The sequence below is a fragment of the Parus major genome, chromosome 2 (genome assembly GCF_001522545.3).
Source record: "Parus major isolate Abel chromosome 2, Parus_major1.1, whole genome shotgun sequence".
Lineage (NCBI taxonomy): Eukaryota > Metazoa > Chordata > Aves > Passeriformes > Paridae > Parus > Parus major.
The window spans coordinates 98,755,911-98,782,587 of record NC_031769.1 but is presented as its reverse complement, the minus strand read 5'-3'; the positions used below and the strand labels follow the sequence as shown (position 1 = coordinate 98,782,587).

Below are 26,677 nucleotides of genomic sequence, written 5' to 3'. Positions count from 1 at the left end.
TTTTCAAGACTTCCTGGTGAGGTAAGTGAAAGTCCGAAGTGATCTGGTTTTGCCTTCTTTTCCCAATGCTGTTGTGGTAGCTTCAACTAGGGATACTGCAAGCAGTGTTAACAGCCTGTTCTGTCTTTTCTGTCTGCATAGATTCGTAGAACAGTGTGTGTTAGAAGGGATCCTGAAGATCCTCTAGTTCCAACCCCACTGCTGTAGGCAAGGACACGCTCCACTAGACTGGGTTGCTCAGAGCCCCAGCCAACCTGGTCTTAAACACTTCCAGGGGTGTGGCATTTACAACTTTTCTCAGTTGGCAACTTGAGCCAGTGCCTCACTACCTTACAGTAAAAAATTTCTTCCTAAAATCTAAGAGGTTTTCCCTGTTTCCTCCCTTTAAAGCATCACCAACAGAACACTTTCCAGTCACAAAGTTACTCTGAACATTTTGTGCATATTTTATAGCAAACAAAAAGGATTACCAAACCGACTGGTCAGGTTAACAAATATTCTGAGTGGTGTATTACAAAAGAAATGTGCAATAGTTCCTCCTAAATCAAACTACAATACTTAGCATTAATGAAAATACTTGCATAAAGCACACTCTTAATAATTTTGCCATTTTCCTAAACCTACTCTTAGTTTGAAACCACTTCCCTTTATACTTTCACTACATGCCCTTGTAAAAAGTCCTCCTCCAGATCTCTTGTAGGGTCCCTCTGGGAACTGGGAGGCCACAATTAGGTTAACCCTGAGCCCTCTCTTTTCCAGGCTTCTGTTCCATTTTCAGAAGCTGCTAAGATGCTGAAACAAAAGCTTTCTAGGTCAATGAGCCTTCTAGATTGAACATTAATACAGTGCTCTGAAATAGAAAGAAATCAGGGAACCTTGCCTGTTATCAGGCAGTCTGGTGTCTGTGCATTTTACAGGCTTAGTCTGAGACAGCAGTTGTGTGATGGACAGTTCACGTGTTCAGTGTTTGTCATGGTACTTGCTGCACTATAGCATTTAGCTATGTGTTCAATTTTGACCTTTTAGAAGTGCTTTGTCACAGCTGATTTAAAAACAACTTCAGATCATGGATGGTCAATTTTAGAGTTGAGACATGAGAATTAACCAAAATACATTTTTAGGAATTCCCACAGGTATCCAGACTGGTAAGCTGGCAAGTCAAAATGCAGATGCAGTCAGGGAATGAAACAAAAGGCCATGTGCAGCACAAGGCAAGTCTGGTAAGCCTAAAGCTAGTTGGAAAAATAACCATATTCAAATTAAGCCAAGTGACTACGAAGTGTATACAGAGCAGGAGAGCAAATTAAGTCTTGAGGGACTGAAGGACCAGACAGAAGCAATGAACGGGGTGTTCTTTGCTTCACAATGCTTTCCTTAAGTGAGTCATAGATGTTCACTACCTCCTCAAGAGCAAAACCTTGAGAAGGGAAAAGAACACTGGGAATACTTTCTGAAAGAGAAAATCCTCAGGGCTTTCCTATTCCCTGTGAAGAAGGTAGAGGGCAGTCAGATTCTTGTGAGAAGAACAAGGACGCAGCTTCTCCAAGGCCGGCAGTTCTGCGGGCGGTGCTGCCCTTGGCCCTGAGCCACTCCTGCCTCCACTGCCCGGGACAGGCAAGCGCAGCCCCTGCACACATTAAAACTTTCCTGCAGGACAAGCCTGCACCTCTGCTGTGCTGTTCAGATGACTAGCAAAAGTAAAAACACCTCTGCAACACTGCCCTTGAGCATGGGGAAATAAAATGGCAGTCAGTAAATCACAGCTTGTTCATTTGGAAAAAAAACCCTTTCACAAGTCTGATCACTTTAACCTCACTTCTTTAAAGGTTACAAAGACACACTCACTTGGTCCTTCCTCTCCCCTTCCTTCACTTTTTAAAATACTTTCCCAACAGTAGTCATGAAATGGGGCCTGTGTAGAAATAACCACACAAGTACACAGGTCTGAAAGCAAAACTTCTCCTGTCACAAGACAGCACTCAACAAAACCCAACAACACCCTGGTTTTGGAACTATTCTACCTTGATCTACTTTGCCAGTTCATCAAGTTGGCTGACATCAACTTTATTCCAGCATCTCAGTAGCTGAAAACGATGTAAAAACTAAGGACAATCAGCATTTTTATTAGGATACTCAGCTGGCTACGCCCCACAAGATAAACTAGTTGTATGTCATAGCAGCAGGTAGAATAAGGCACAGGCACATTTCTAGTAGTCATGCACTGTATGCTTACTCACAGCTCTGAAAATAATGAAAATCTAAACCATAGCTAAGGGTAAAAGGCATGAATAGCTGAGAGCTTTATCCAAAGATGCCCCAAGTGGTATAAACAGGCCCTGTTCCTGTAATCAACAATAGCAGGGTTTGTTGCAGTGGTTTTGGCAGAGCTTGATCCCTTGCTATAAACACTCCTAGTTTCACAGCTGCACCATCTTGAAAATTAAATCTGAATCAAGTCACAATGTTGTTTTTTCCTTCAGCATAGGCTCAGAACAGTGGTAATCATGTAAAGAAAAAAAAAATTTGGACCAACTAGACTGGCAATTTAGACTATTTCAGGATGGTGTCAAGTGTGTCTTTAGCTCAAGTAATAGCATTAAGTACTCCCGTGCTTTGGCTTCCCCTTCAAGTTCAACACAACTCTGAATATGACTGCTTTCATGAATGGGCCTCAAGACCAAGTTTGGTAAAATTTCAGGCTGCTGCCTTTTTTAGCAAAAACTGTCTGAGTTGGCCTAGATTTCCTCCTCTTCCACACTTCACTTTCAGTAACTATATGACTTGTACAAAAACCTGTTAAAAATATGCAAGGTGCAAATTCCATGTAGAACATCACCACATGCCGGTTTAGACAGTTACAGAAAATTATATAGAGTTCTGTGAGTTAAGGTTTATCTGAAACCATCAGAGAACAAATGCAGAATTGAGATCAGCTCTGTTACAGAAAGCACAGGGCTGAAAACCCTCCTGGCCTCATTGGAAGAACTCCTTTAAGCAGCACTCTGCCTTACCCATTTCCAATCCATCCTGACTATGTCAAGGAGAACACTGACAGAATGTGGGAGACATGAAGGAAAATACTGTACATAGAACACACAGCAATGGCACAATCCAAAACCTGTTTAATTACAGACACCATTGACTTTTGTGCGCTTTGTTTTTGTTCCTCAGCTCCTGTTAACTACGCACAATCATGGGTCAAGAGAGGCAAGGTTCTCCCTCTTTCCTCCCTTTAAAGCATCACCAACAGAACACTTTCCTGTCACAAAGTTACTCTGAACATTTTGTGCATATTTTATAGCAAACAAAAAGGATTACCAAACCGACTGGTCAGATTAACAAATATTCTGAGTGGTGTATTACAAAAAGAAATGTGCAAGAGTTCCTCCTAAATCAAACTACAGTACTTAGCATTAATGAAAATACTTGCATAAAGCACACTCTAATAATTTTACCATTTTCCAGTTAAGACAGGTAGCAGGAAACCTTAAGGCCTTCTTTTTCCACAACACACACTCTTAACAGGTTCTCCCTAACATAACGCGCACACAACAGCACATCATCAATTTAAAAAAATATTTAATGCTGCCAAAAAGTATAAAAATACAATAAGAATGGCAGTACAAAACAAAATACTTCCTAATTTATTTGTTTTACATCTTTCTACATTAATACAGGCATTATAAAAACAAAAGATGGCATATTATTTTGTTTTGCAAAGTGGCACATGCTGCTGGTGGTCTTCATCCCCTCGGTGCAGTTTACGCTGTAAACAGATAACTGAGGTCTTCTTGGTACTTAACAGACCTCACTTTTTGTTCCCGAAGAGGGGGGTCATGTCTCGCTTTGCATGTCAATAATTTGCAGTTTATAGCTGCAGAATATTCACAAGTCTCGAAGGCTTAGGTGTCAGTCAGTCTCGGCCTGCGACATACAACCAAAAGAAAGTCACCGATTCAGTACAGAGTACGGGGATAAAAAACAACAACAAAAAGAAGAGCTAAGAACTGACAGCGGGTTTGCAGCTCACTGTCAACACCAAACAGCTTCTCATGTGTTCCCTGCAGCAACTACTGCCTCTGATCAACTACTCTTGGAAAGTCGTTGCTTTTCCAGAACATATTTCAATGTTACAGTACAAGGCACATCCTTGCTGGAGAGTCTCAAGTACAGGTCTCAGTCCAGCAAACCACTTCCTCACACATGTAACTACAATCACTGCAGAAGTCTCCTTGGGCCTCAGAGGGACTGTAGCAGGATACATCTCAAGACACATCACCTCTCACAGCTCTGGCGGCAAATTCTGCTACAGCAGCTCAAAAGTAACTGTTTCTAGGAAGAACATTTCCTGTACTGAAAAAGACACCCCAGCACTAGACATTTTGTTCTTAGGCAAGGGAAGGCTCTACTCCCAGAGTCTACAGAAAAAGACCTTGGTGTTCACAGCACCACGTCCCCAAGCTACTACAGGTAAAATGCGTCTGAGTTCTGCAAGCACTACGCTGATTCATAAAGCAGCTTTCCTCCACCAGTTATGACACATTGAAAGAGGGCTTCCAAGTATTTATCCTTCCAATTTAAATAAAGACTCAGACAGAAATGCAATTTTGAACATGTTTTATTTTTTGTACATAAAAATGAAAGACTGACTTAAAACTTTGGGGGCAAACAAAAAGGCCCAGGAAGACTACTGTGTATCATGTCACCTTTGCAAATACCGTCCTCTGGCTTAAGCCACTCGGCCCTGCAGAAGACTTCCTCTTTTGTCATTTTTAATTTAGTTTCTCGTGCAGTCCTCAAGTGTCTCAGGTTTTACTATAATGCCAAACAGCAAACTAAATAATTTGGTTTACATTCATTAAACATAAAGCTAACCAGACTTTTTCATCGCCTGCATGAACCAGTCACACATACATGCATACACATTTACGCCTCTTCCCTTTTCAGGGGGACATAAACTGATGTCAGTAAACCATAGTACTCGAGGTTTAACAGAATAAGCCACATTTCACTGGCAACATCTCACTTCCATAACAAATCCAGAGTTTTTTTCCAAATTGCTATTTCACACTGAATTAAATTATTTTACTTAATACATTTCAAGGAAAATACAGATGTACCGTCACTAAGTGGACTGTCCCTGCACCAAGAACACAAATAAGAAACCTAGAGGATTAATTCCAATCTTGCAAACCCCTTGCAGTGGAGGTCCAAATGTTTGCTACGTATTTTTTTATGAAAATGTGCATGATTTGTACATAAGTGTTCATCTGAGAGTCAAACATTGTTTAATCAGAGATGCCCACTATGCATCAAATATTCTGACTGATGCATTTCCAGAGAAGAGAGGAAAAACCAACACAGTAACATTCTGAATTGAGCCCAATGACATTTTAGAAGTAGCATGGGACCAGCCAGCAGTTTGCCAGAAATCAAGGAGGGGTCAGAAGGCATGTCCTTCAATTTCACCCGTTAAGCATTTCCTATGATAGAGGTGACTGGGATCAACAGTTCTTCATTTTGGCCCATATTTGTTCCTATTTAACATCCAAGCTGTGCAAAACTGCTGCAAATTTAAATCCTCCAGAACAATAAAGTATCACAAGGGCTTAGTGTGCAGCAAGGAAAGCAATCCTCCAGATTTTGGGTTTTAAGGGTTTGTGATGGACCAGAAAGATTTTTATCCAAATTATTTCCTGGAATGTACAAAGAGACCAATCATTTGATTTTCCTTACTATTCTCATACTATCACGAACAATTCACTGTTCAAAATAGTTTTGTCCAAGGCTTGTACTGGTTCATCCTCCTTAAATTCTTAACAGTTAAGACTCCCAAGGTACTTGCAATCACAGAACCAAACTTCTACAGAACAACTGCTGAATGTGCAAGTCCTGCTTTATTGCATCAAGAAGGTAACAGAGTGTGAGGTGATCTGAATTGGCTGCCCCCTGCCCTGCCCCACCCTGAACTGAGGAATGCTTACTCAGGATCAAGAAAACTGAAAAGCCAGGATTTAGAAGATGGAATCAAGAAAAAAAAAAATCAAGTGACAACTTGACAAGCTGCAGTTAAAGCTCAGTGCCTGTAGGATACTGGTAGCCCAGGAAATCCTCCTCATGCCAAAAGAAGGGCAATAAATGACAGTGTGGTATCAGTCCAAGTTTCATCTGCACTTTTTCCTTAGCTGCTTTTAAGTATCTAGAATAAAATCTGGAATATTTCTGTTACAAAAGCATTTAAATTACATTCCATGCATTTTTCCATAACCAAAATATCTTTATAAGGCACATACATTTACACCTACTATCAGTTACAGCTGATGCTGAAAAACCTGTCCTCAATTTAAAAGAAAAAAAATCTTTTGACAGTCTTCTTGCTGGCTGAAAGTTACTGTGGTTGCAAAAATTGTGAAATGTCTTAAAATACACGAGCTGCCTGCCTGCCTGTGCTATGTCCAACAGTCAGCTGTCCCAGCAGTCATTTTGCTATTCAAGCTGCACAGTTGGTCAGCAATACCATGGAACAAATTGTCTTGTTCTACTGATGCACAACTTCCTGAATCCAGTACTCCATGAAACTACACTTATTTTCCTCATCTGGACTCTTCAGCTTTTGTTTACTATACAAACAACATAGTCCAGAATAGTATCAGCTATTGTGAAATGAGAATTTGACAGAGTAAACTGTACTTAGCTTTGTGTAGTAAATGTCAGAGTAATTGAGCCCCATGCCTCATAAGTGACTAGCAAGCTTGGACATACTGGAAAATTTTGAAATCAATTCCTTTGAATAAGGAGCAAATAATCATCCAGCTCTTTTGAGTATTTTTCAGCAGTAAATCCAAAAAGTGCTTTACAAAATGGGGGAGGGGGTGGAAGAAAACCCCCAAGACCCCACACCAACAGAAAACAACCAAGCTTAGGAAATGGAAGGAGAAAATAGAACTTCTCTGAAGTTACCCCAACAAGGCAATGCTTGAATAAATAAAATTCCTGTTTCAAAGTACAACCCAATCCTACAAATTACTAGTTCCCAGCTTGAACAAGAAACTACATTCAGCCATATACCATCTCTGTATTTAAAGGTAATTTAAAGGGCAGAAAGTGGTTCGTGTTGAATTACTATTTAGAAAGTGTCCCAAGTAATGGAAAGAGAGTGCTCAATAATTTTAAAGGGGCTGTAGCAGATACTCCCAAAATATTAGTCATCAAGTGTTTTGCTAGAATGTCTCTAATATAGTGCTGGGGAACTTGAAAAACAGTTCTAGACTTTGTGAAGCTACCAAAGTGGCCCATACTGCTGAAAACACCGGGTAAGGCAGAACACTACCTACATTTCTTTTCTGTTAGAGCCACCCTTGGAATTCCAACTGCCGTTTCCTTTGATGTGTTTTCTACAACTATTACTGATTAATTCTTTTTGTTCTTTCTAGCAATTAAAATCTATAGACACACAAAACATTATGTTTTACATTTAATGGAATGTAACTTGAACAGTGTTGGCCTTCAAACAGTAGCTGAAGTCTGAATACATTAATCAACAGTATGACTTTCAGTGGGGGGCTAAGTTCTCAAAAGCCTTAAAAAAAATCCAAGTCTTACTTAAATAATGAAAACTATAAAAAATAAATAAGGAATGCAAATTAACAGAGTAGAAATTGCCAAGTGCTCCATCAGACCCCTAGCTGCTCATTTCAAACTGGAGAGTCAAATATGGGGAATGGTTGCACTATTCTTTTCATGCACAAATTATAATAACATTTAGTTTCAAAATGAAATTCTTTTGGTCAGAAATCTGTACAAACTGAGTTTTTAAAAGTACAGTGAACTACAAAAAGATTAAATATGTAGTTATAAAATATATTTATCCTACATTGTAAGAATATAAAATGTTTATGTTCATGTCACTAGTACATTACACATTACACATATTTAAGGATAACTTCTTTGCATTAATAATGTAAATGATACAACACTGTTTATTGCTTATGTCAGGCATGTAAATTTAAATCCAGACAGCCTTCAGTAGCTAAACCTCCATGGTTCAGCATTTGTTCAAGATCTAGCAGAACACCATTTTAAAAAGTGTATGAACAGTTGCAGCAAGTTTGTACCTGCTCATATTAAACAAAAAACATCAATTCTGTGGGGGGCAGCGGTTCGCTTTTCTAAGTACCTGCATTGGAAAGTCCTGAGATGTCAACATGAGATCAAGTTTACATCACTTCTCTATTGTATGTAACAGTCTGTACCCATTCCAGGAATAAGGAGTTTATGCTTAAAGTCACACCCCTAATCATTACCTTCCAGCAAAATCAGCTGTTGGAGCAGTCACACTTACTGTTCACTTACAAGGAATGTTCTTGAAAATACATTTTCCAGCAAGAATAAGCACCAACTAAAATCAGTGTACCAAACCCAATCTTAGTGAGAATAGGTTTCCAGTATAACCACCTTTTTCTTTTTCTTTCAGTCTCATTTAGCTTCTGCTTCATCTGCTGCAGCTTCTGTGCTGTGTTTGCTCTTCTATCCTCCCGCAGTCGTTTTCGTACAGAACTTAAAAAGAAAAAAAGGTGAATCTTACACTGAAGAATGGGAAAAAAGGCTATTATAATCTTAAAACAAACCTCTTTCCAACACTCCCAATAGTTAACCAGCAATAGCATATGGCAGCAGTATATAAAATCCGAACCAAGCAATCTTTTATTATCTTTTAATATTATTATCCTTGACGTAGAGAGTTTCAGAAACTGAAGCCCCACAAATAAGTAAAGGACAGATGTACGTGGTACTTCAGCTACGAGTTTGACAGAGAACAAAATTAGTTAAATTATCTGAGTCTTTCACTCATCTGTGACCTCATTTGGTGGCTGAGATGTTTTGTGTGGAGGCTGCCTTTATATGCAATGCCAGGTACCACATGCAAGTGTCACAGTATTTAAACAGGTGCCTCCACTGCAGAGTTCACACCAGTGTCAACAATACACTGACTCCAACCCCGACTCACAGCTCCGTGCAGGTTTAATAGTACTCATCTCAGGATGCAAACCAGATCTTGATATAGGACACACAAAAAACCCGAATTCTCTGTGTTACATTAACAGGACAACCTTGTCATTTGTGTCTCCAGAAGTGCCCTCACAATCTCTAAGCCAGCATAACTGACACAAAAACCAACTCTGACTGACTTCTAACACATACCCATACCCTCACTCCTTCTTGTGAGAGGCTCCGTCAAACATCTTCAGAATTGCTGTCATTCTCTCTCAAAACACTCATGGAGACAGAAAGAAACTCATTGGGGCATTTGGTGAGCCAGTTGTTATTCTGGAATTCCAGCCTAGCTACACTAAACTGCTGTGTTTCATCTCAGTCTGCAGCCCTTTGGGACAGACCCTGCCTCCTTCTGTGCACCACATGGCTCAACTTGGCACAGCCCTGACCCAGTTTCTGGATTTCCGGCTATGGATCAACATTTGGCAACCCACACGTGGGAAGGCCCAGCTGACACAGTGCTCAGTCCCAGCTGAGGCATCAGCACTCCTAAGAAAAAGGCAAATTCACCTGACACAGCTAAACCACAGGAACCTACTCACAGAAGGTAGATTTAACATGAGCAGAGGCTGGAACATACATGACTCCAATGATACAACTTCAACCACTACACGGAAAGCCATATGTGATAAAACCTTTGCATTTCTGAGGAACCATTATTTTTTGAAACATAAGTTAGCATTGTATTTAAAAATCAGCATGAAATTATGCTGGACAATTTTAGGACCTCATTCACACTTCACAGTGAAGTTCACTGACAATCTGTTAAGAAAATGCATTCAAAGTGTGAGGCCTAGCTGCTTCAGTTGGAGACATTTGCTTTCCTTCTTTTGATTCCTGAACAGTAAAACCATATCACAAGGAATCATTGAGATGGTATTTTTAAAATCATTAAATAAGTCAGTCAAATACCACCTGTTCTCCCTTGCTACTGCAGAAAGATCTTGAATGTTTTTTACAGTAAGAAAAGCAGATAATAGTTCAGCCTTTTGAGAGAGTGTATCTGCCTTTTAAAAGTTTCTTTATCTTGCCTACTTTTCAATGTTCCCATCTGTGATATCTTGAACTTTAGTGGACAGGTCAGTGTTTATTTTCTCCATCTGATCTTTGTTCTCCAGGCCTATGCTGTTCCCATTGTACTTCTCTGTGGTTACTTTGATTGGGTGTGGAGGAGACTGCTCGGAACTTGGCGCTTGGTCCTCCTTAGAGAGCTCCTTCCATCGTTTCTGAAAATAAGGAGAACATATTTCAAACATTCCCCTAATATTAAAGGGCCCCCTTGCCAGGACGTCTTCCAAAAGAACAGTCACATAAGTAGATTAAAGGAACTACCGGATCAAGAGAAAAAGTGCTAGATGAAGAAATAAAGTTAGGTCAGCATATGTCTTCTCCAGCAATCATCAATGAGCCCTTTTTCTATTTTTCCAGGATGGTGCCACTGCAAAGGCATGAGGCCTCTACCTTCAGGGAATGTACTGGCCACAGCAGCTCCACAATTAGGAAGCATCCTGTCTTATCAAATCCTGCACTGTCCAGCACTTCCCACCTCCCTCTACTTGCTACAGGCCTGTGCTGTGCTCTTACCTTTTACGGCTTCAAAATACAACAGGACCTTTTATAAAAGAACTGCCTAAATAGAGACAACTGGGAAAATTTAACAAAAAGTTATCTATACCCAAGTCATAGCCTACTATTTCACCTAGTGGCGCATAAGCCCAGAAATCTACTGCATCATAAAACAGTTATTCACCTTGTTTTGGGAAGTAATCTGAAATGAGATGGAAAAAAAGAAATTGGAAGCAAACCTGATTTGATAGATCTCTGTCCTAATGGGTAACTGTCCTAATGATAAATAGTCTGAAGGACTTGCTAGAACAAAATTTCATGAAGAATAGTGCATGGGAAGGAAAATAATCAGCCCTAAAAAACAATCTCTTCTTTTCTCACACAAATCAGCCAATGCCTATAAAGACACAGAATACCTTGAAGGAAAAAAAATCAGTTACTTGTAAGTCTGTGGTAAGGTAGATGAACTGAAAATTGAATCTTACCAAAACTAGTAATAGACTCCAGACTGTGGAGTGCTGGTCTAAACTAAATATCAAACTCAGAGAATGATATAAAAACCAGCTACTTATAAATGGACAGCTCGCAAAATGAGTTCTAACAATGAACTGACTCCTCCGCTGCAAGCACAAGTTGTGTTTGCACAGTTTACCGATTTCCAAAATCCAAGGACACATCAGAGATGAACATTCTGGCTAATGTTAAATAAGACAGGTGTTCAATAACCTCAGGCCCTCTCCATCACTAGCAGAGAGAAGTGAATACCTCTCACACTCTGAAGAGTACAACCGTTCCTTATGGAAAAGAAATTATCTAGCTGACCTTGAAAGGAGAAATATGCTTTTTGAGCACTGCCCATTGATTTTCTGCACATAATGCTGAGGCCTAAAGAGAGAAGCACCAGGACAAATGCCTGCACTGCAGGAAATAGTGATTTAAGTAAGATACCTGAACAATCATAACAAGAAAAAGAGAACAAATGAGAAGAGTGCCTTCCTAGGCATTCTCTTACTATGAATAAATAACACACTTGAACGTGACAAGCAGTATTCTGAGCTGACAATGCTCCCTTGTATCCAGAAGTAAAAAGTCCTGTGACCTAGATCAGTAAGTGTGGAAACCAGAGCTGCTTGATTTGGAGCATGGCTTTAAAAAAAAAAAACAAAGCAGAAAAATATTACTGGACACAATACCTCATACCACCAGAAACAGCTTCCACAAATGAAGAGACTAAACTGCTGTTAGCATTAGGATGAATCATGAAGTCTTCTAGACATATGGCACAGGTGTCAGACCAGCAGCACGCTATCTAGGTGTTGACTAGCAGTTGTGTAAAATTATTTGTTTACACAGCAAGTCAAGAAACATTTGTTAAAGGGAAGTATCAGACTGCTACCAATACCACAAAGAAAGGAAATGTGTTTTAGCTTATCTGCTCTATTTGTGATTTTAAGGAATCAACAAATTAAAAAAGCCCTAACATATGAAAGCAGAATTAAATGTGTTTCAAAGCCTCTCCTTCCAGTTCTTCCTCCCACCTAGCTCCAACCACTTAACAAAGCTGTAACCTGTTATGTTTGCAAGCCACACTGATTAAACAGTGAGATTTGGTAATCTCTTTGCACCCAAAGTCATTATATTTGGCTAGATTGTACTAGCGGTTACACAAATTTTAAAGGCTATGAAGAAACAAGGCGACTTTAAATATTATCTGTAGCATCAGACAACTTACCTACTAGGAAAATATCAAATATCAAGAAATTCTAATGCTATCTTCAAAGTTATACTGGGCATTACTTTCCCTTTTTAGTATTAAAAACATCAACTGAACTTTTTTTTAAAAAAGAACATTTGGACAGACAAATTATTTTTATATTTTATCTAAAAGGGGATATATACACACAGGGTTAGAAGTTTAGTTTGATGGAAGGCACTGAACATATACTCTTTGATACCTCCTAGGCATCTACTGAAAAAAGCTAATTATTTAAATCCCACAGAATTACATGTTTTAGAATAATCTGGAGCTTATTTTTTACTACTGTTGCAATCTGCTGTTCAAATACATGGAGCTAAACATTTACCTGTATAGTTGAATCCCCCATTATGAATTTTGCTCCTTCTATTACAGCCATATATGAAAATCTTAGTTGATCAGGAGTCTGAATAAGTCCCATTCGATATTTTCTCATATCCAGTAATACCTTCTTAATATCTACAGAAAATGGGTCTTTTTTCTCCATCTGTAAAGCAAGAATTACATTACATTGAAAAGTGTCATGGTATTTAAAAAATAATTACAAGTAAAAATTAGTTATAAAATTCAATCTAAAAATTAATTTCTCTGTATTATGCTTCATTAGTCATATGGAAGATTAACATCTTAAATAATTTCAAATTAGTTTTTGAAGGAAAAATAAAAAACATCTAATGAAAACTTACTATGAACAAATCAAGGATCATATGTTAAACAAATAAATTAGTACCCTAATATTAAGTCATAAAATTAAGACATTTAGATATCCTCAATTTTATTCAGGCTTGTATTTGAACTTTGAAATAGGACTATAAGAATCAGAGCTGTAAAGTAGTATTACCTACTGCTTCTGAATAGAATAGCAATTCAGACTGACTGACTATGGCAGAAATACATCTTATTTTTCTCTCTTTTTCCTTATTTAAAGCAGAACCCCAAACCAAAGCAATGCACATGTTTGTCCCCACATTACATTTGCAGGGTGTTTTTGAAGTACATTTGCATCAACATATACCCCTGTGTTTTTCAAAATGCATAAAACCAAAGAAAAACTGAAGTAAAAAGCCCAACAAGAAATAAATTGAGAGGGTCTAACCAAACCAGAAAATGTCTCTCGTAATTTAACTGAAATCCTTTTTCAGTTAAACCTGTGCTGTCCTTTTCACTATTACCAAGCACAAAGAGAAAACTCTGTGTCTGGACTTTCAAGTCCAACAAAAATTTTAATTTATTTAAAATACTATTTAACATTCAAGGTTCACTCATGTCATGAGCAATTAAGAGATTATGCAAAAAATCTATATATCCATGTGGCACTGGAACTGGCTGCCAAGCCCCACTACCCAGAGAGCTGTACAGCAGGGGAAATTCTGCACCATCCTCCATTACACACTGCAGGAAAATCAGAGGCAATCCTGAGTTCTCATCCTAGTTCAGGTAACAATAACGATTTTTCTCCATGGTTAAGAAAAGGGCTCTGGAGAAAAAGACTTGTAGATTCAATCATATCAATATATATTCACCAGCTTGTATCATATTAAAAAAACCAATCAATCCTCAACCTTTCTAAGCACATCTTACATAAAAAGAAAAGATTGTTTACAATTTACTTTCCAGGAAGCTTTGAGAATATATAGTAGTCCTGGGGTATTTCAAGGGGGATTTGTAAATGCATTTCAAGAGCTGTGATTTTGCCATCAAAATATGAGATGAAAAAAAAGCATGATGTCTTAAATTAAGTTTCCACAGGAATGTCATTAACTTCAATGTTTTTAAAGCCTTCTGACCAAAAAGCCCATATCGGGAAGGCTGGCAGGGTGTCAGGAGAAGGGAAGGGGCGACAGAGAAAATGCAAACACTTACCAGAACAAGACAAGTATCTACTAACGAAAATGTGCCGGAACGTCCTATCCCCGCACTGCAGTGAACTACCGCAGGTCCGTGTTCGGGACTCAATGAACCAGATTCTCTGACTTTAAACAGGAAGTTCAGGAACGAAGCTGGGGATTCAGGAACTCCAAAGTCTGGCCATGTAGTATAATGAAAATGAGAGATCATCCTGGACTCGCCACTCTAGAAGTGAAAACAAATAAGCACTAGAACTAAAAAGCATTATTCTTTAGCTCAGTTAGCGCACATTTCCCCAGTCTCCATCAACAACTATTTTCTATTTTAAACCTCCCATTAAGACAAACATCCCAGTAACTTGCTTTAAGCTGGATGACAACCAACAGTGCACACTGAAGCAGTTATATCTGAGTTGGTAATTTTCTCCTTGGCAATTATTACCACATGCATTATTTTTTCTTCTTCTCAAACTTCCAGTATTATGTTTGGTTTGCTTTACTACTTACTCACAAATATCTTTGTCTACCAATAACGCAGTTCAATGGGTGACAGCAGTTACTAGGCAGCTAGAATTAACATGACTGAAAAAACCCATGTCAGCATTGTACACACTGCATTCTTGCTTAGAGCAAGTTTTAATGCCAAGAGGTATTACATCTCCTTTATACTAACCACATTATTGAGAGGAGCAGGAAGCGTTCCTTCCTGGAAAAGGCTATAAAACCCATACAGCAGGATGCCTAGCAAGACTTCCACTGGACATCTTTTATCTTTTTTAAGTAAAAAAAGGAGAATTCCAAAATCATACAGCTGCTTTAGAACCGCTCTGTTAGAGTTCCTCTCCTAACACAACCAAATAACCGCAAGTACTGCAATAACAGCAAGAGAGTATGTTTATGAAATTTGGATCATATTTTCATGGAACTCACTTCAGACCTGCTGTTAAATGCTACTCCTTGCCATGGTGATTCTGAGACAAAATGATCACTGATTTTAGCTCAGGCATTTTAGAAATGTTATTTTTTTTATAATTTATTAATTAGGTAATTTAATTTTTAATTAATTCAGTTATAATTTATTATTTTAGTTGTTTAATTTTTCACATAGACTGAAACCTACATAGACCTTGGCAAAGTTTGAACACAAAAGGATTTAAAATCAATGTATTCCAGAAAAGCTATTTTTCTCCTTCAGCAACAGGAAAATATAGCCATGAAATTAAAATAAATTCTACTGTTCTTCATCTACTCAATGTGTTTCTACTTCTTATGAGAGACAACTTATCAAATTCCTTTGTGAGACTAAAATAATCCATTTCATCGTTTCCACAGTGTCAAAAATAGTCTCCCAACTTGTCTTTTGCCTTCAATGCTCAATACTGCAAGACTGCCAATACCTTCAGAGAAAACAGTGGGTATTAGCATGACTCCAGTCACTCTCAGATGCACAGTTATCTTCCAGAAATATTTTGTCTTTTGGCTAGGTGCTCAACAAAGATAACAAAGTTATCTACGATATTAGGAAAATGAGTTTGCATTAAGATTTCATAGGGGAAAAAAGGAGTATCAGGCCCTAAATTGTATAGATATACCAGGACTTCCCTTTGTCTGGAGGAAAGCATTAAAGAGTTCACATTTTCTCTCCTACTACTCTTCTGTACCTAGTTTTTCAAGTAGCAAGTTAACTCACAAATTAACTGAATGACCTGTGTGTTTAAAAATCACAAAGACACATTTTTTGTAAGAAATCTGGAAGTAGCATGCAATTTCCTCTATTTCTAAGAAAAATAATTCATCACTTTAGATACAAAATTAAGAAGAAAACTGGAGAGGTGAGCTAAATGCACATGCTAAGTAAAGGTTGAAGTTGCTTCTTGTACATCTAGACAGTCTTTGTAGGTGGTAATTGATGTTCCCTACTTCAAGAATCTGAAAAAGAATTCTAGATTAAAGCATCCCTTACACCTCAAGAAGGAAAAAAAATGCCTTTTTTTGTGTCATTTGATTTTTGTCACCTAAAAACAGTGACCTGTGGGATTTGTTTGTGTGGGCTTTTGTTTGGTTGGGGGATTCTTTTGTGTGGGTTTTTTACCCCAATCCCATCCATAACAAGCACTGGCATCTTCTTCCTAAAGAACAAGAATGAAGTATGGCTAAGTGTCACCCTACTTATACACTAATCTGAAATAGTTATTTCTAAAAGAGAGATTAAACTGTGCTCTTGTACATGTCACTCTGCTCTAACCCACAGAATTACATTTTTCTTTTCTTTCTTGTATGAAGGCTTTATCCATCCCATGATTTTCCATCCCTTCAGCTTATTGTAAAAATACCTAGTCTCTTCATCTCTCTACAAGAGTCCCATTGCGAGGCACTGGAACCAGCTGGTCATCTTTGAATTCGCAATCTCTAATCCTACAGCCAAATCCCATTTGAGTATTTCAAACCTCCCACATTGCTCTCTTAAACAGAATGGCTCTTTCAAGTGGTACTTGGCAGTCAAGCTGTACAGCTGAAACACTGCCTTTGTGAGGATCTGTACCACCCTTTCTTAAACAACTCCTAGTCACTGAGCCATGCAGCACTTACATGAAGTGACGTGGGACTGTTACGAGAAGAGGCTTTTTGATTAACAAATGTTAATTGACAAAAATTCAAACAAAAACAACTAATTTAATCTGAAGTGTTACCAGGAAAATAGCTAATCTTTTAAAATAAAATCTCCTAGACTTCAAGACTGAGGCAGCAATATAAAATTTTATGTTATACATGAAGGACATATTTCTGCATGGTAACTGAAAACCACCTTGATCTATGGTTACTACAATGCACTTTTCAAAGATTTATTCCCTAAAACAAGCTACCAAAAAAACCCCAAACAAACAAACAAATCAAAACCCAAACAAACAACAAACCCCCCTTGAATAATGATGGGGCAACACTGTGGAAATTTTACAAACTACTGGGATAAGCTTTCCATAAATAACCAAGACATCTAAATCTGATGAACTTGTAAAGCTGCCACCACACTGCACAGCTCTGCACTGACTGCTGGAAACACCAACAGTACCATCAAAGGACAATCAAAGCACAAGCTCTAAGTTAGAGAGATCCACATGAGCACTTGAGCAGAAAAGGAATATCCCATTAGGTTAACTTCCAGCAAAACAAACCTTGCCATAATCTTTTTAGAGTGACTATCCAATCACTTGAAACAAAAAAAGAGCAAAATCTTAAGAGTAACTTCAGGTTGTTCAGTCACCTGGGAGTTTGAACATGAATAAAATGCTACCAAAATGCTCAAAGGTTAAGTTAGTGCCTTCAGGGTCAGGTAAAACAGGAGACAACAAAAAATGCTGGTCTGTCAAGTTTCCCACCCTCCTTATAAAAGCCATAATCAAAGTGCTACTGAAATGGTCAAATACATGAAGATGTAACACACCAACAACCCTAAAGTGGTCCCATATTTAATGAACACACCTTAATTTCATTTACAACTAATTTGGTCATATAAAAAAGAAGAGGCATGCAGTAATGGCAATAGTCTATAAACTGAAATTTAAGATCATAAATCAGCTTCTACCAGAGCCTCCTCTATTTGTTCATTCATGATGGCCAAAATGTTTTCCAAAATTTAAATAAAAATGGCCCTGAGGATAAGGGGGCCAAATAATCATCACAAACATTCTGGTTCATCCACAGGATAAGCTAGTGAGTGTCACTAAGCAGTCTTCCATTACCTTAATCTGACAGTCACAGCCACACAGAAGCTTCGTACTAAGTTGAGAATCCATTTTACTAATGGGGTTTTCCAAATATTTGCTATTTGTAGAGAATTTAAAATTCCACTTGGGATTTATTAATGGTCCATACTCTGAAGTATCACACCACCAGTGTGACATCAAATTTAGCTCATTTCTCCTAGTCCTTTCTCCCCCAAACAAGTACCTTCTTTGCAAACCTCAACCTCTCCTTCTACTACTGTATTTCTACTTCCAGAAACCCAGACTGAGATACATTCAGAAAGGGTCCTTCTGCAATTTCCCATCCCACTGCTCCATTTCCTCATCCAAGCAATCCTTGGTCTCCCTGAAGATCTGATGCTCATATGCCCTCGCAGAGCTTGTCTGAATTCCTCAGTACCTGTGGAGTAGTTTTGCTTATAAGCCTTCATATTATGTGTCACACTGTATCCTTCTCAGGATATCCGGGTTGCCACACCAGAAATTACTGAAAACAAAGTTTTCTTACTCTAAAGACCAATACATAAAGTTGTGACATTAAGGAAAAAAGAAAAAGCTAAAAGCAACAATAAAGAATAATATAAAAATACATATTCAACACAAAGTGGAGTCTTTCCTAAGCTAGATGTCAAGATCTAACAATTCTCCTGCAACACTGTCGCAAAAAGGTTGTTTTATAGATTTAACAATAAAGTGTCATAGACCTCACTATCACTTCTCCAATAAGCTGAGAGACTTTGCTTCAAATCACAGCCATTCAACAGCTTCACACATAAATGATTACAAAATTTTAACATGGACAGAGTATCTTCCTTCCACCCTTATTTTCCAAGAGGCACTGGTTGCTGGAAGCCCTCACAGTAAGTCTCTCAAGGGACAGTTCTGAACCTGAGCTATTACAGTAGAAAGCAGCACTCAACTTCAGAAGAGCTGACAAATGACACCCTCAAACCCATGAAGAAAAATGGATCATGACAGAAAAGCAGCTTCAAGTGCCTGTATTCTAAAATGCAGACTGGGTTAGGCAAAAAAAATAAGGAAATTCTAAAATAATCACCAGCAAAACAAAGAACATTAGGAATCTCTTCAAAACTTTTGGAAAGATACTGATAAATACCATTGTCTCTCCAAAGCTTTACTGGACTGTGTAATGGTTCCCCAAGAACCATTTTTTTTTTTCCTAGAACAGATATTAAAAAAAAAAAAATCAAATCAAAAAATGCCTTGATATAATCCTGAAAAAGAACAGCCCCCAATCTCTCCTGTATTTCTAAGTAATCTTTAACAAAAGCAACAATAAAACCAACCACATGCTCAGAGGTTGTTTCATTGGTAACAATATAAACAAACACTTTACTCTTCATATGCCTGTATTTTGTTTATGTCTTAAAGAGATTCGCTGCAGTAAGACAAACTTACTTGAGCTCAGAATGGCTGCATTATAAAGGCAACCTTGGTTCTGTTTTCAAGGAAATACTAAAATTCAAGTATTCTTGGCATTCAGAGTATATTTTGTTCATGAGTCATCCTATATTCCAGGCACTGAGTGGCTAAATGTCTTACACTCTGCCTCCACCAAAGGCCCCTCCAGAATAACTTATATAAACACAGTTAAGCTCACATTTCAAGTTATTGCAAATACTCAGTTCCCACAAGTTTTATGGTATAATTATCAAATTCTTAAAAAAGGCTGCATATAACATTGACAGTGTTAGACTAGAAACTATGTAGCTTTTTTTGCTTGAGTAACCAAGTATGTTACGCTTCTTCTACAAGAATTATGCTTTCGAGTTAATATTCATGAAGCCTTACCAGAGTGCTAGAGATAAATAGAAATAAATATTCATTACAGAAAGATTGGTATTTGTGAAACTGATTTATATGACTGACCTGGGTTTGCCATCTTAAACCAGGACAATGACACACAAGAAACTCTGTACAGTGCTGACAGGCCTGCACTTTTGGTCCAAAATAAACCCAGAAATTTAAGTGCTCCAACTCTAAAGTCTACTGCAGTATACATTACACTGTTCCTAGAGACATTTCTGCATTTTCCAGTTAATGGTATGTTCAAACATATACATGTAAAGAAAACTGCATCCTTTGAAAATAGGAAGTTTAAGGGCCAACATCAGCCAAACAATTCCACAAAGATGACTTTTTGGCAGTTAGGAAAACTTGCCTAAGCTTTCCAAAAGGAAGAAATGTTCTTTTTTAAGCATTAGCTAGCCAGCATTACTCATCTTTCTTTTGCCTTTGCTGTCAATAAACAAACCACTAAAGAGAAATTCCTCAGGTCAGCATGACAGTATTTCATAAAGCTCTTTTAACATTGAGAAGACCAAGGAACAAGATGCCAAGCTTTATCATGTTGATCTCATGAGGGAGGTTAAGAATTAATGATTATCTCAGAATATCATCAATAGTCACTATAAATTCAAATATTTGGGACCAATGTATCAACAGTTGTATAAATGAACATGCAGAACATCGTCAAGCGTTCCTTTCCCAAATTCTCTGACAAACTTGAAAACTTGCCATACTAGCACTTTCAATTAATACAAGGCAAGATTCATAGGGAGAGAGTATCTTACAAGACATAGCTGGAACAAACAGACAAGCTCTTCAATTCTGTCTTCCACTCTGAAACAGAAGCAGCAAATTCCAACCCAAACTCAGGCCAGGAACAATTTTTTTGAGATTAACTCGGTTAAATTGTCAAAGTGCTTAATTTTTTTAAGAGAAAAGGATGGTTGGTCCTGCGAAGCAAAACGGGAGGTAAGCAAGAGGAGATAGTTACCTATCTATCTATACGTGGTAATTACCCCTCCCCCCCAAAAACTTAAGATAGCTGGACTAAATTAGCTGGAAAATTAAACTTCCACTAAAAAAATCAGTAATTACTCAGTCAGGTTTCTGATATTCAAAGGAAATCAGAATTTTCTACTCTCATGTTTCTCCCTTTAAATTAATTCTTACAGCTCATCCTAGAATCACCACTACCATCACTTAGAATTCTGCATGTTAAGGTACTGCCAAATGGAAAATACAAGTATACAAATGCCAAAGATGTTATCTCTCCTAATGTATAGACTGAGGTCTAAATCGCTTATTTCCACACAAACATCTTCAACATTCTCAGAAACAAAGTGCATTAAAATTTCCAGAGTAAAAGCTCACTGAAACCTAAAGTGACATCATGCTAAGTGGTTCTCATGATACACTTGAGCCATGAATAGGAGCTGTAGAGACTGAGAGAAGCTTACGTTGATATTTTCTAATTGCAGTAGATGCACTGTGTAATAGGATTTGACATCTTCAGACACTAGTCTCACACGGAAACCTGTTTCACTGAATGTCATAACTTCCTCTTCTTTTGTTGGCCAGTATTGTGCACACTTCACCTAAAGATTTTTTATTTTTAAAGAGAGAAAAGGAAGGAAAAACAAAAAAAAAAAAAAAAAGAAAAACTTTGTTAAATATCGTGGTATCTTGGGCTTTGCACGTGCAGATTCTGAGTCCACACTGTCCAATACAGTAGACTCAAGTACCTGCTCCCACTTTGAAGAATTCTAAAGTTCATAACGTTTACAGCCAAGTTACTACAACTGCTTCAGTGGCTATTATGCATTCCAGCTTTTTGTATTTATGCTTTATTTCATCACATGGCTAAAGTGTTTTGAGATACATCTTAAGCCTTCCCTCTCCCTTCTAGTTCTAGAGAACTTCTAGTTCTCTACAGGGAACTGAGATCTCTGCTCAGCTATTTCAGCATTTCCCCCCTTTGTTTCTGACTTGCACACCTGCACATTTAGAGAACTCATCTATCACACCCAGTTCTACCCAGGCTTGCTGAATACTGGAAAGTTCTAGTAAAACAACAGAATGAACTAACAAACCAATGCAAAACTATTCTTTGTCTTGTATTCCTCTTGCTTTGCACTCAAACTTTCTGTAGGAAAATTTTTGCAGAAGAAAATAGATGACTTTTTAACAGACCAGTCAAATTTTTTTCACTAATCTGCACTAGATAAAAACCATAAACCTCAAATGGTATGCATTTGTAACAAAAATCTGCAATGCTTTTAGGCACAGTAGCAGAAAAATTTCATTGTAACACAAGGTTTGTGTACCCCGTTACATTTAGAAGAATTAATCTAAAGACACTTGTTTTCCCACCTTCTACTTTGTCCTAGGAACATCTTACACTGCCTCTACTCCTCACCAGTTCTATCTGCACATCCTTTCTCAGACTGTTACTTTCACCTTTCTGGATGTACTGTTTGTTAGATACTATTTTCACCAAACTGAACTGTTAGCTCCCTCACTTCACTGTTATATTAAATACATACTATACTGCACACCAGTGAGAACGTTTGTTAGTTCTTCTAATGTAACAATCAAACATTGCTCAACCGTATTAAAATTGTGTGGCTTATTTTACAACTTCAGGCCTAATGTCACTACTTACCGACTCTTTTTCAACAATCCTGTTCAACATGACAACTGCTTTGGTTTGTTGTTGCCATACCATTAGCCAAAAATGGCAACATGTATTAGGTAGTGGACCCTGTGTAGTAAAAAACACAAAAACAGGCATGAGAATGTATAGGCAAAGCAGTGTTTGAGCACAGTTAACAGTTCACTGTGGGAAACAGGAAAAAGTCCTCCTCTTAAGTTTAAACTAATTATTAATAATAGAATGATAGAAATGGTAGGCAAGAAAGTAGCCACACTGCACAGATCATTCCAGGACTTAGAAGGGCTGTGGTTTTTTTAAGAAAAAAATACCAAACAACAAAACACTAAGAACTCAGGGAAGGGATATTTTGGTTTAAGCATCAATACTATTGTGCTGTTAGAAGAAAAGCTACTGCAGGCATGCTTAGAAGGTACAAGATGGATTAAGGGGTAGAAGTAATGTTGTAATGTATTTACAAAAGAACTGAAAGGAGCAAGAAATATTTGAGAAGCTTCACACACAGTAAATTACTCATATTTCAATATCCCCTTTAGCTTTTCTTAAAACAATCTGTTTGCAACTACATCACATTGTCAGTTAATATGAGATACATGTAATTCATGGACACAAGAAACAATCCAAATACAAATTACAAATGTACAAATTCCCCTTCCTAGATTCTCAATCCCTGTAATAACCCAGTAATTGTACTACTTACCTGTGTTAAAATATAGTATCTCTGGGCTTCTTCTATGACCACTAGGCTGGCATTGATATAGTCATTCTCGGTGTTCTGGAGTTTTACACGACTGTGATCATCTAAAATTCAAAGAAAATTAAGAATTAATGATGCATCCATAGGTCTGACAAGCAACTAGAACTAAATTCTGTCATATGACCCAAACAGCAAACTACAAATATAAGTGAAACTAATTTCTCACATAACTTTGACAACTGTCCCATTCTCTCTTCGGCATTCCATCAGAGTAGTTTCAAGGAGCTATTAATAGAAGCTGCTCAGAAAACTGGAATACCTATTTTTCTTTAAGAAACCCAACCAAACAAAATAAGCTTTCCACACAAGCCTAAAGGTCCCCACAGTCATCCCTCAACAGCTGCATCTCCTTAATATAACAGCACCACAACTCACACTAGACAACACTGTCCTATCACACCAGATTACTCCACTGCATTTCCTAAGTTCAAAATTCCAAGACTTTTGGTGAACTGAAGTTTTAAAGGCTGAAGTAGAATCATAAAGTTAAGCTCACACAGCTAAAAATAAACCAATAAAATCTACTTGCAGTAACTCAAGCCAGGCTTTGATCAATTTCATTTTCCCTGTAAGCCATTGTCTAGTATTATGCAACATAAAAATACTAAAAATACATAAAAATACTAAAACCAAAAATAGTCAACAAATCATCCAATTAAATGAAAACTAATCAAACTGCATGGTCTAATCTCAGAATTACACAAGCAAGGCCAACGATTCCCCTGTTTACAGCAGAGGCAAGCAAAGGAGACTGTTTAAAATTCTACCATTAACACGAGAAAGATCATCACACTGTCAAACTGAATAACTGTATAATAAAAAGTCATTATGGTTGTTCTTAAAACCTTTTAGTATCTGATTTATGAACATCTAGGAGACATTTAGGTAATCAGACTTGTTTGCAGTAAGTAATTCTTCAGTCATTCATCAGTCACTGTATTAAATAAACAGCACTTTCAGTTTAGAATTTGTACACAACTACATGCCAGAAAATGAGATTCAACTGACTGTAAACCTCCTGAAGCTCAACACCTAGCAGACTAAGAAGGGTAAATAAAACATAGCAAACTAAAATTAATTTAAGAAACTTCAACGTATTTCAGGAAGAGATGGAAGAGATTTCATAAGGAAACCAACAGCAGAGTGAATTACAATGCAGTACCAATTATTAAAACTAAATTCACCTAGTCTAACCCACAAAACTCAATGAGGGCCCAGGCTGCTGTTAAAATGCCAGCCCATCCATCCTTGCACCAAAAGGCTCGCTTTGGGAAACACACAAAGCCATGAGCTTTGACATTAGCAACTACCAAGTATCAAATTCAGCACAACTACAATAGTTCAACTCACAGCCAGCCTGTACAGCACAAGGTTTATCTCAGAAATCTGTAAATATAAACCTGGATAGACAAAAAGATGATGGCAATCAAAAAACAGTTGCTGAATTAGACTCTTGTTCTACAGACAGTTTGTACGATTTAATATGAACACTTTCCATGCGTTTGGAAACCTGGGAAAAGTACATTTACTAGGCCTTGATCTGCCTTTACATTATCCCTCATCTATCTGCTATTGGCAACCCGAAGATGATCTTGTTGCATTCAAGTAAAGAAGCCAACAGTAAACCAGAACTGTTTTGCTGCTACTGAAGCACTCAAATTCTCCCTACCTCCCTTAGCTCCTAGCTTTTATATGCAGTCACATACCAACATACAGAGAACAAAAAAATGCTGAAAATTTATTTTTTATATAAAAGTGTGAGAAATATACTGGGTTGGTCTGTTTTCAATAGCATTCCAGTTGTAAGGCAACACCATTTTAACTTTCCGAAGTCTTAAAAGATTTATGATACCCCTGTATGAAGAAAAAAAATATATTATCGAAGCCAAGACACAGCAAAATTAAGACACATGTGCATTCTAAAGTAAAATACATCTCTTTATATTATTTTGCCAGGATAGGAAAGCATTAGTTTTTCCTTTCATGTATCACTTTATCTGAAATGTTTCTACTGGAAAGAAATCAAGACCTCTGTAAATATTACATGTCATCTGCCAACAGGAAAAACTTAAGATCTTGTTATAGTAAATCACACATACCGGTACCAGTGTTCTCGGAAAGGTGACGCAAGCAAGCACTGTTAACAGTTTAATCACCCAGCGGCAGCTGCTGTACTGCTGCCAGGGGCAGATGACTGCAGCCTCTAAGGGTTTCCTACCTTAATCCTTACATTCTCAGATTAGTTTTTTCCCTTCTTATAAATTCTGCTTTGTAAACATGACAAATAAAGTTCTGCAAGTTGTTTTTTAAAGTCCCTTTAATAACTAATTCTATGTACAGACAGGCTCCCTCTCCCTCCCCAAGTAAAACAGAGGAGATCCTACAAGAGGAGATGTCTCAAGATCCTCTGGCAGACAGTCCACAGTAAAACAAAAAAAAAACAATAAAAAAAACCCCAAAAAAACACTATAATATATTGATTTCCCTTCTTTCAAGGGATGAGGTTCTTAAAGGACACAATGACCTAGAAACCTCATTCAAACTCTGGCTTGCTCTTCTGAATTAACTGAAGCAAGCCAACTTTTGAGAGTGAGATAGCTGTAATGTATTTCCCGTATGTATATAATTTCCAAAGTACTTAGATTTATATGAATGATAAACCTATCTTTAAGATAAGATTTATCTTATGTGTTGCCATGCCCACAGCAGCTAAAATACAGTACTCATTTTCTGAAGCACTAATTCCCCTATTTCAACAAACTATGCAGCCTGAAAAGGAAGTGGAAACCTTAAAAATTATTCTCATTTTCTCCTGCACTGAGAAAAAACACTCCCAGAATGACCTTGTCTGAGATAAGCAAACTCTGATTAGCCATTTCCAGTGAAACCCTGACAATACTTCCCATGCATCAAATAATACCAAGACTTCAGAAGCTCATCAATCTGCTCACACCCTGCTTAACAGAAAATGACAGATCCAGTTAAAACCAAGAGACAAAATGTTTGGCATTTTATATCGTGCAGTTCATGCAGTTGGTTATTATAAAACAACTGTGTTTCTAGAACACTGCATAACTTCAAAATTATCTTTTATCCAAGAAATGTCTCTGGTCCCCCAAATATAGAGCTATTAACAATAGAGGAAGGAGAAATGCTACTTAGTGGATTAAAGAAAGTCATAAATAAAACATGCAGCTGCAAGCCATCCCAGTGACCCTGCCTGACCTTTCCCGCCTACCAACAAATCCCCTCCATTTCACTAATCTAAATCTAGTCTATCTGAGCTGCTAAATTATTCAAATTGCTTTGTCACTAGATTTACAATCTCAAGTTTCAGAGATAGCCTAAGGCAAAGGAAAGGCAAAAGGACTTTTCGTCACTGCCCTGTCATTGATTGTACACAATGAATGCCATCATATCAGTCATGGCCTAGCTCACCACTGAAATGTACTCACACCGAAATAAACATGTCAC

At 37.7% G+C, this 26,677-nt stretch overlaps 1 protein-coding gene across 6 annotated transcripts in view; it reads right to left on the bottom strand.

Annotated features, from left to right (window-relative positions):
• Nucleotides 1-3,104: 3,104 nt before the first annotated feature.
• PTPN2 (protein tyrosine phosphatase non-receptor type 2) overlaps nucleotides 3,105-26,677 on the bottom strand; it is a 30,474-nt gene continuing 6,901 nt past the window's right edge. The window contains exons 3-10 of one of the 6 annotated variants that reach the window (XM_033512202.1): nucleotides 23,147-23,247; nucleotides 22,438-22,536; nucleotides 21,233-21,370; nucleotides 14,240-14,449; nucleotides 12,705-12,863; nucleotides 10,090-10,280; nucleotides 8,304-8,556; nucleotides 3,105-3,924 (exon numbers count right to left, since the gene is read on the bottom strand). In XM_033512202.1, coding sequence (XP_033368093.1) covers nucleotides 8,349-8,556; nucleotides 10,090-10,280; nucleotides 12,705-12,863; nucleotides 14,240-14,449; nucleotides 21,233-21,370; nucleotides 22,438-22,536; nucleotides 23,147-23,247 — 1,106 coding nt within the window. In that variant the 3' untranslated portion in view covers nucleotides 3,105-3,924; nucleotides 8,304-8,348. Of the gene's footprint in view, nucleotides 3,925-4,600; nucleotides 8,557-10,089; nucleotides 10,281-12,704; nucleotides 12,864-14,239; nucleotides 14,450-21,232; nucleotides 21,371-22,437; nucleotides 22,537-23,146; nucleotides 23,248-26,677 lie in introns of those variants that run through there. The other 5 variants (XM_015617337.3, XR_004496052.1, XM_015617338.3 and 2 more) reach the window with 5 other exon arrangements.